The 10,239-nt window shown below is 44.8% G+C and overlaps 1 protein-coding gene across 1 annotated transcript in view; it reads left to right on the forward strand.

Moving 5' to 3' along the window:
- Positions 1 to 10,238, forward strand: part of LOC137384542 (manganese-dependent ADP-ribose/CDP-alcohol diphosphatase-like) — a 31,778-nt gene extending 21,540 nt beyond the window's left edge. Inside the window, exon 4 of the mRNA XM_068058685.1 lies at positions 9,943 to 10,238. Coding sequence (XP_067914786.1) covers positions 9,943 to 10,238 — 296 coding nt within the window. The remainder of the gene's footprint in view (positions 1 to 9,942) is intronic.
- Position 10,239: the final 1 nt, after the last annotated feature.

Here is a 10,239-nt window from a genome sequence, read left to right on the forward strand (position 1 = left end):
TACAGGAAATTTGGGGCCACCTGGTGGGTCCCGTAAGGTGGTTCCCTTTGGGCATTCGACACATACCCACTGTCTGATAGTAACATTTACAAAATAAGCCCACTGCTCCCACCGCTCGTCCCCAACTGCAACTTCCCATAGCCCCTGATAGTTGCCATGTACTTCTACTGAGTCAGACAATGTCATCTGTATGTCCTCCCCTGAATCAGTTCCCGTTACAGCACTTGATGTTATACGGTCTGTCATCCTCCTTCAACGCGTTGATGGCTACAGCTGCAGCAGTCATCACGAGCAATAGATACCAAGGTTTCATTCTGTTACCTGTAAGATCAAGATAACACCTGCTCTTATTTACAGTTCTCATTAGTGTACCCCAGCTGGGTCAAACTCATCATCACTTATGCGGATTAATCGACCCCGTACCCCTAGTTCTGATGGACCATTACCCTGTGGTTTCCCCATTCGCCTCCACTCTGTTTGAAGGTGTGGTTTAAGCTGTTTCCTTTTTGAACGGACAGCTGGTTCCACATTTAATTTCTCTGTTTTGATGCTACCTTTCTCAACTTCTGTGACTCCAGAGGAAGTGGCTTCCCCTGGGTCCTCTAGAAACATTCTCTGGAATGCAAAACTTAAGTTTTCCATATCATCCTCTAAGAACTGAGGACTCTGATCCTGTCCATTTCCTCCATGGGCGGGAGCGTTTCCCACTTGCCCCATCTCTACCTCTCCTAGTGCGTCTGACTGTACATGGTGTTGATGGCTATTCTGTATTCCGAATAGTTTAAGTTGGTTCACCTGGTACCAGCGTGCCCTATCGTTCTCCATCATTACCTTGTACACTGACGGCCGGCTTTATCTATGATACGGTATGGCCCAGCGTATTTTGGGGACAAAAAAGTTCCTGTCTGTTGGATTCGGACCATAACTTGTTGCCCCACATCTAGTTCTACCATCTTTATCTTTCCATCAAAATATGCCTTACTTTGTTTCTGTTTCCGTCCCATTTGTACTGCTGCTATCTTCTGAGTTGCCCACAAATGCTCCAATAACTGATTCATAAATTTCTCACGGGTTAGGGCAGTTATCTCAGGTTCAGAAAGGTCTAACCCCAACAGTGTTACTATCCCTCGCATTTGTTTTCCCGTCATTAGGGCATGGGGGGGTAAATCCAGTCGAGCTGGATACCATGTGACTGATTACCATCAGGACGTAGGGTCGGACCTTATACCAAGTTGAATTATTTTGCTGCACAGTCTTTCTCAACATTCCCTTTAAAGTCCTGTTGATTCTTTCTACAATCCCACTTGACTGAGGGCGATAGACTATATGGAATTTCTGATCAATCGCCAACATAGTCATCACACTCTGCATCACTTCAGCAGTGAAGTGAGACCCTTGATCTGATTCTATGCTTCGAGGCAACCCCCATCTGGTAAAAACATGCTGCACTAAAATATCAGCAGTTACCCGTGCTGTGTTACTCTTTGTGGGAAAAGCCTCTACCTATTTAGTGAAAGTATCAATAATCACCAGTACATATTTAAATCCTCCCCTGCATGGAGGCAATGGCCCCACATAATCAATCTGCAGATTCGTCCACGGCCCTTCTACCGGACGTGTGTGTCGTAATTCTCCTTTCTGTGTGTACTGGTCTGGATTATTTTGAGCACAAATCAAACAGTTTTCCACATAATGCTTCACATCTCCTCCCATTCCTGGCCACCAACACAATTCCTTTATTCGACCTTCTGTAGCCTCCATCCCTTGGTGTCCTTGTACATCATGACACTGATAAATTATTTGATTTCTATCCTCTATCAGCACTGCATATTTTCCTTCCTTCAGTACCACTCCTGTCTCTGATTGTATCTTCGACCTCCATCTAGAATACTCTTCTGGCCATTTTTCTTTTCTGTATCTGTTTTAGTATGGGATCTTGGCTTTGTGCCTCTACCAGATCTTCAATCTTAAGCTGGGAGACTATCACTGCGCTTATGGGGTTCGTGTCATCTCCCCTCGGATCCCAATATTTCCCTGCTCTTGGTCCGGTCTTTGCTAACTCATTGGCTCTCTTATTTCCTTCAGGACTCTCTTAACTATGAGCCTTTACTTTAATGATCCCGTACTGACCTTCCCCTTTTCTTGCTGCATTTACTATCCTCTGCAGTAAGAGGGCAGACAGCAAAGGTTTTCCATCTGCCGACACAAAACCTCTCGCTTTCCACAGAGGTAGGTACTCGGTTAAACTGTTACACACATACATACTATCAGAATAAATGTCAACTGGTGGGGGAAACGTGTGGTTGTGTCACCATAAAAGCGACCGCAGCTAGTTCTGCACCCTACGCACATAGACTCACGGGTAACTGTAAGGCAATATCTTTAATAGGTGTTCCATTATGATCCTGTACATGTAATCCACATCCTGTCTGCCTAATCCCATCCTCCATTGGAGAGGAACCGTCAATAACATTTTTTAGAGCTGGTTTGATTTCTGGCTCTTTCCCATGTACACCCCCCAATGATTTTGACACAAAAGGTCCCTTGAGGGCCTTTGCCTTTTTTACTGAAATGTCTCTGCCTTGCAAGAGTAAGGTCCACTGAGCAATACGATTCTGACTAACATTACCATTCCTCAGTCGTCCATCCAGTAACAACCGGATAGGCGTGTGTTCAGTTAGAATAGTTACCGGGCTGAGGCCGACAATATAAGTAAAATGTTGAACTGCCCAGAAGACGGCCAGCAAATGCTTTTCACACACTGTAAAAGCTCGTTCTACTGATGTTAACAAGCGAGACACGTACGCCACTGGACAAAAATCGACCATATTTTTCCTGAAGCAATAAGGTAGTATCTGTGGTAGCAACCTCGAGGGCAAAGGGTAGGGATGGGTCCGGCACCTGTAGCGCTGGGGCTGTGGCTAGTGCCTGTTTTAATTCTGCAACTGCTGACGTACACTCTGGTGTCCATACCCACTCGGAGTTCTTCTTCAGGAGATCATATAAAGGGGCTGCCTTTAAGGCAAATCCATCAATATGGTTCCTGCAATACCCAACAAGGCCCAAAAATGATCTCAGAGCTTTAATATCTTGTGGTAGGGGAAGTTCGAGGATTGTCTGTACTCGCTTTTGCTCTATCTCGTGCTTTCCCTGTGTTACCACTATTCCCAAATACGAAACCTTTTCTTTCAATATCTGTGCCTTTTTCGGGTTAACTTTCACTCCGACCTTCCAAAGGAGTTGAAGGAATTCCTCCAGTAGCTCGAAATGCTCTTCCTTACGCTCCGTTTGGAGAAAAAGGTCATCCAAAAATTGGATCAAACATTCTGATAGGGAGAAAGGACTTAACCCTTTTGCCAACCGCTGGTGGAATATTGATGGACTATTATGAAATCCCTGGGGGAGACATGTCCAGGTGTACTGTTGTCCCTGGAACGTAAACGCAAATTTATATTGATGCTGTTGTGCCAGTGGTATGGACCAGAACTCGTTACTAATATCCAACACGGTAAACCATTTAGACTGTGGGAACTGCTTCATTATCATTGCAGGGCTTGTAGAAATAGTCGGTGCTGTCAAGGGTGTGACCTTATTTAATTCTCGATAGTCAATAGTCAATCGCCATGATCCATCTGGTTTACGGACGGGCCAAATAGGAGCGTTATTGGTGGATGCCATTGGTCTTCATATCGCCTGTTGTAGGAGACTGTCAATGACCTTCCTATCTCCGCCTGTTTGGGGAACCCATACTGTTTCTGGGGTCGATGATCTGGCCCCTCAATTAGGACGTCGCCTGTCATCCGTCCGCAATCATGCTTGTGAGTTGCAAACACCGAACGGTGTTTTTCAATAACTTGCGCTGCCGCATCAGCAGTCATGTCCTCTGGGTTTAACCCCAATTCTGCCATCGCGCAGATTCTCTCTGTGTATTGACCCGTTTGGATCATACCAGAGAAACCCTGCACGTTCGGCATCTTCCAGATGCAACAATTCACCGGATCAAAAGACAAACCTTGTTTCCTCATTACATCTGATCCCAAAATGTTCTCCATCAATTGTCCCAACTTGACGATCACATGTGTACGGTTAAAACAATAATTTTCAAATCTGAATAGTAATGGTTTCATTTCAATCCCTGTTTGAACATGGCCTGTAAAGCCACTTAACAGCACTTTATTCTGGGTATGTCAAGAAGGGTCTGTTCCTTTAGATTGCTTCAGGACTGTCCGGGATCCACCGGTATCCCACAAAAACATAGCGAGGCAGCCTCCTACCTCACTTTTCACCACCGGTCGCCCAAACGGATCCCATCTCCCTTTGCAAACCCACTCCACCGAGGCCTGACACCATCAATCGTCCCAGCCTGTATCGAGATCAGAATTACAGGTAACCAACTTGGTTAACCCTTCCTTCTGTCCAGCCCTTCTCCGGATTTCACTAACAGGAGCCATAGGATGATATCGACCACCCTCGCACTCCGGCTGCTGAGTCACCGGTCTCCTGGCCCCTTCCAAAGGCAACGGAGGGTATAGGATACTTCTGGTTCTCCTTCCCTTATATGTTGCTGGGGTGCATTACAATCACGAACGAAAATGTCCTTGCTTCCCGCAATTAAAACATCTGCCGATTATGGGCAGGGGGGAATTGTTCCTGGCCATCGCTCTACCTCACCCTACTTCTTCTTCATAAAGGGGTGGTGGTGGTACCCTAGCTGTGCGACCTCGACCTTTCCTGGGCCCCTCATTTCTCCATACTGTTCCCGGGCCCCTCGGGTGAAAGGCGCTGATTTTGCCCTTTCACTTGTCTTTATTGGTTTCTCGTTTTCCCAGGCCTCTTTCCCATACATGAGTCATATGTCGGAGAGCCCACTATTCAGTGTGGGTTTGGTCTTCCAGATCAGAACTCTCACATGCATTCTGACTACTCTCATTAGAATGAGCTGTCAACATGCGCACCCATCTAGATGTGTTATTCCCAAGATTAGTTCTGCCTAGTCTGGGCCCATAAACTCCATTGAAATTATTCCATAATCGATAGGCAAACACCACCAGATGCTCATTCAACCCCTGCCGGCACTTATGCAAGCCTTCTGTGGGATCCCCTTTATTACACCCTGATGCTGCCAATATTGCTGCCTTCATTTCATCTGGGGTACCCTCGCCCCCTTGCTGTGCTTGTGGCAATGCAGAGAAGAGTATGGGAGCAAAACACATTCCCAATAGTTTAACCTCCTCTTTATTGTCCAATCCGTGTAGAGCCCGTAAATGGGTTATAGCTGCAAAGGTAATGTACAGGTCCCCTTCTCCATTATACTTAGGGACCTCCTTCTGCATTTCTGCCAATTGAGTGATCGTATATGTTAGTGTTTGCCCCCTTGGACCCCGTCTATTCGACTAGTTATCAATGGTGCCATAGGTAAGGCCAGGGTGGGGGCAGACAGCTCAGTTGGGGGTTCAGGCGGTTCGGGAGATGGATCATCCCATGAACCGTTTTCATCGTTATGGTACGTACTGGCCTGGTCTGCCAAGTCGGTCCACTTAATGTCGTCATTGTCATCATCCTCCCTATCCACAAACGCGCATATTATACCCCTTTGCGCTGAGAGTTGAGACTGTAGTTTATTTATCTCCTGCTGACATTTTGTATGATCCGCTGACTGGTACGCCTGCTCCGTCTGAGTGGTTGATAACTGTCATTGCGGTCTGTAAGTCAGAGCATTTCTGTTCCGTTCTTGTGAGCTGTTCCTTTGCCTTGTTCGCTTCCCTCTCAGCCTTACTGCGTCGGTACTCAGCCTTTTCAACTTGAGACTGGAATTGACTTAAAATGCACTACCTGTGCTGCACTAACTGACTCTGCCTTCAGGGCCCTATCACGCCACTCATTCTTTTCTTTTTCTGACTTTTGCAACTCCTGCTTCAATCTTTCGGCTTCACTCTCTTTTTCATCTAATTCCCTCATACAAGCAGTGGCTTTCACTAACATAGGTGCCCTTTTGGCTTGGTGGGTACGCGCATCCTCCCATTGCTATACCCCAACGGACCCCTGGCCCGTGTATTGTAAACTCTATCCACGAGGGCTACTTGCCCTTCAAATATTTCCGGAGCTCCAACTCCCATGCTGGCCTGGCCAGGGCTATAATTACTCAATCCGATCTGTCAGACTCGTAATTTTGTTTATAATTTAGTTCAAACTCAGCGAGGCTATTCAAAATAATTTGAAATAGCACTACAATTGAGTGCTGTTCGGGCACCAATTATGTTGTGCTTAATACGCACTTACTCTTAAAGAATCCACAGAATCCGATTGGTGAAAGGTATATTGATATTTTATTCACATACTAAATTATCAAATACAAATTCTCACTACTTGCACAGTATCAAAACTCAAAGTACAAGCTCTCACTATTTGTACGATATACCACCCGTCAAGACACGAGGTGATCAGTCTCAGACTCGCGGCTGCTGTTCTGTTCTCTGAGCCCCTGGCTCAGGGTATCTTCTCGAATGTTCTTCCCCGGGGTTCTTGTACCTTCCCTAGTTTCAGTCAGGGGTTAAATCTTGTTTCCAAGACCCTCCCCTCTTACTTACTCATAAGGGTCTGGTATAATGACAATGATAATTCCTTATTTGGCTCGGTGAGAACCTGTTCAAAACTTCACAGTTTCCCATTACCTACTATGAGTCAGATCTTATCTAGTATCCATGACGACCCCCTTTATCTGCTACATGAAAGACAGGGTCTGGTATCATCAATATGTCTTATCTATACTGTTTACAATTCCTCGGCCATCTGTGTGCTGTGGCCCCGTTCTACTCATACCCCCCCATGTTTTAACACATTATTTATTGTTGTGTGACTAGCCCATTTGTTTTAACTAAATTTTGATGTGTTTTTGATGGGTCTACAGGGGGTGGGGAAGGGGGGCGTCTTGGGTCCCAGGGGTTGGGAGTGGGGGTGGCCCTCAATTGGGCACCCTGTGCCCGACTGCCATGGCACCCCACCGGCACGCAGAAAGGCCAGCAGCTATTGCTGGGTGGCCTTTCATGTCCCCAGCATGCCCGCTTGCCACGGGTAAAATACCCGTGGAGGCTGGCGATGCTGGCCAATTAAGGGCCTTGATTGGCCTTGGACGGGCAGGCTGACCTTTTTTCCGACCGTCGTAAAGTTGGCCGGAGGCAGGAGCGGGGCGAGGAGGCCTCCGGAGCCTCCCATTCAATTTTACTCCGCCCCCACTCCCAACCCCTGGGACCCAATAAAATTCAGCCCAATGAGTTCCAGCTCATCACCACTTGCTGGGTGAAAGAGTTCTTCCTCACATTCCCCCCTGCATCTCTTGTCCAAAATCTGTGTTCCCTAGTCCCTGTACCATCAGCTAATGGAAACAGTATTTCTTTGTTAACCTTACCTGTCATAATCTTGTACACCTCTATCAAATCTCCTCTCAATTTTCTTTGTTCCAAGGAGAACAACACAAGCTTCTCCAATCTAACCTTGTAGCTAAACTTCCTCAACCCTGGAACCATTCTGGCAAATCTCCTCTGCACCCTCTCAAGGACGCTCATATCCTTCCTAAAATTTGCTGACCAGAACTGGATGCAATAGTCTAGTTGTGCCATAACCAGACCTTTATAAAGGTTCTGCACAATTTCCCTGCATTTGTACTCAATACCTCTATTTGTGAAGCCAAAGATTCCATATGCTTTGCTAACTACACTCTAAATATGGCCTACCACCTTCAAAGATCTATGGACGTGAATCCCCAGGTCCCTCTGTTCTTGCACACTCTTTAGAACTGCACCATTAAGTCCATATTAGCTCCCCCATCTCTTCTGCCAAAATGTTCACACTTCTCTGTATTAAATTCCATCTGCCACTTGTCTGTCCATTCTGCTAGCCTATCTATGCCCTGTTGCAATCAATTAGTATCATTCTCACTATTTGCTTCCAAGTTTGGTATCATTGGCAAATTAAAAAATTTACTCTGCATTCCAATGTCCAAGTCATTTATATATAGCAAATAAAGCTGTGATCCTAGCACTGAACCTTGGGGAACACCATTGTCTACCATCCTCCAGTCTGAAAAACGACCATTTACCACAACTCGCTGTTTTCTGTCCTTTAGCCAATTTTTTATCCAAGAGAAACTGTACCTAACCCAATATATTTTTACAAGCTTCTTGTTGATGTATTCAATTCATCACCTTGAAATTTCCTAACCATCACCACCACTAGTGACAGAGCAGCAGTACTTTACTGAACTGTTGTATAGTGCAAAATGCTCTCATCAGCTATACCAAAGTTTGGTGATGTCTGTAATTGTGTTGTTCCATGTTTATCACAGTTCAACTGGACAATGCTCTGAACAGCATGAGTTAACTATTTTGATGTAGATTCCTGATCTTATCTGAATAGAGACCTTAGGCAGACGCTGAAAGTCTACCTAGATCAACAAGAGGAGGATGGAAGAAATCCAGTAATTCTTAGGTGATACAATGCTTCATCTTTCAAAGTCTGTAGATTGTAGAATTGACCCTATTACAGTAACATTGATGCCAACAAGAGTGCTGCTAACAAGAGACAAAGATTAAGAACAATTGGTACAAGTGATTGTGAGTGCCTAAGTGACAACAGAGAGTGATGAACTAAGCAAATGCTCCCCCCACCCCTGGCCAGAAATGGACCCAAAACACCTAACCTTGTATTTCGTAATGAACTACTGTCTGACCTGTTAGTTTTCACAACTTGCAGGTGAGCACATGTGGAACATACACCTGTTATGGATGGGATCTTCCACATGCCATCTGGTTCGAGAACTGAGCAGCACACAGATAGAGTGAAAATCTGGCTCATCGATTTCCACCTAATTGCACAAAGACTACAGCTCTAATAGCATTGTATATTTTTTTTTATCAAATATTATTCTATACATTACATTAATTATTGTGGAATGCCATTTATATGTGGTCCTATTATAACTATTTACAGGGTAACAATAACTCATCTTTGATTATGGGAACTTAGGAACAGGAGTTGGCCATTTAGCCCCCCCAGTCTCTTCTGCCATTCAGTGAGATCATGGCTGATCTGCGATCTAACTCCATATATCCACCTTTGCCCCTTAATATCGTTGGACAACAAAAGCCCATCAATCGCAGATTTAAAATTTACAGTTTATCTGACATAATTGCTGTTTGCAGAAGATAATTCCAAACTTATTGCGCCCTTTTTGTTTCTTAATTTCACTCCTGAAAGGTCTGGCTCTACTTTTTAAGACAATGCCCCCAGTCCAAACTCCCCAACAAGCAGAAATAATTCCTATCTATCTACCCTGTCTGATCCCCTTAGAACATTGAAAATGTCGAGCAGATCACCCCTTGACCTTCTAAATTCCAGGGAATACAACTCTAGTTTGTGTAATCTCTCCTCGGAATTTAACCCTTGGAGCCCTGGTATCATTCTTGTAAACCTATGCTGCACTCCCTCCAAAGCCAATATATCCTTCCTGAGGTGTGGTGTCCAGAACTGAGCACAATACTCCAGGGTGTGATCTAACCAGGACTTTGTATAGCTGAAACATGACTTCTACCCCTTTATATTCTCGTCCTCTAGATATAATGGTCATCACTCTATTTGTTTTTTTCACAATTATGATCAAGTATAGTCATATTAAATGGTTTGTTTAATTTATATTGAACTCTTGGGGGAAACAGAGCACTGAGAGGTAGTTATAGAATGTTGGGATAACCTTTTGTACGGTGAATTCCATATACTCCACCAATGCACACAGACACTTCCTGAAAATCATTATCTAATCAACCCAGCAGTATATTTCACTTCAGCTTGTGTGTGTGATGACTGAAGCCATAACTATCTGATCCAGCATCATCAAAGGTGCTGACAATGTCGGATCACACAAATAAAATCTTTGTCTTCTTCTTGCAGCTCATGTTCCAATCCATCCATGTTCTACAAATTCACAAGGTGTTGCCTGGAACTATGAAGAGATCCTCTCCGTATTGTACGCACACAGTAGTGTAGTGTGTTTTATGGCAGGACACGATCACGATGGTGGCTACTACTTGGACGATCATGGAATTCACCATCTTACCTTTGAAGGTGTGATTGAAACATCACCAGAGAGCCATGCATTTGGAACTATCCACGTATATAGTGACAGAATGATTTTAAAGGGAAGGGGCAGGATTCAGGACAGGATTCTACACTATAGGAAAATCTGAA

The sequence above is a fragment of the Heterodontus francisci genome, chromosome 26 (assembly GCF_036365525.1).
Source record: "Heterodontus francisci isolate sHetFra1 chromosome 26, sHetFra1.hap1, whole genome shotgun sequence".
Classification (NCBI taxonomy): domain Eukaryota; kingdom Metazoa; phylum Chordata; class Chondrichthyes; order Heterodontiformes; family Heterodontidae; genus Heterodontus; species Heterodontus francisci.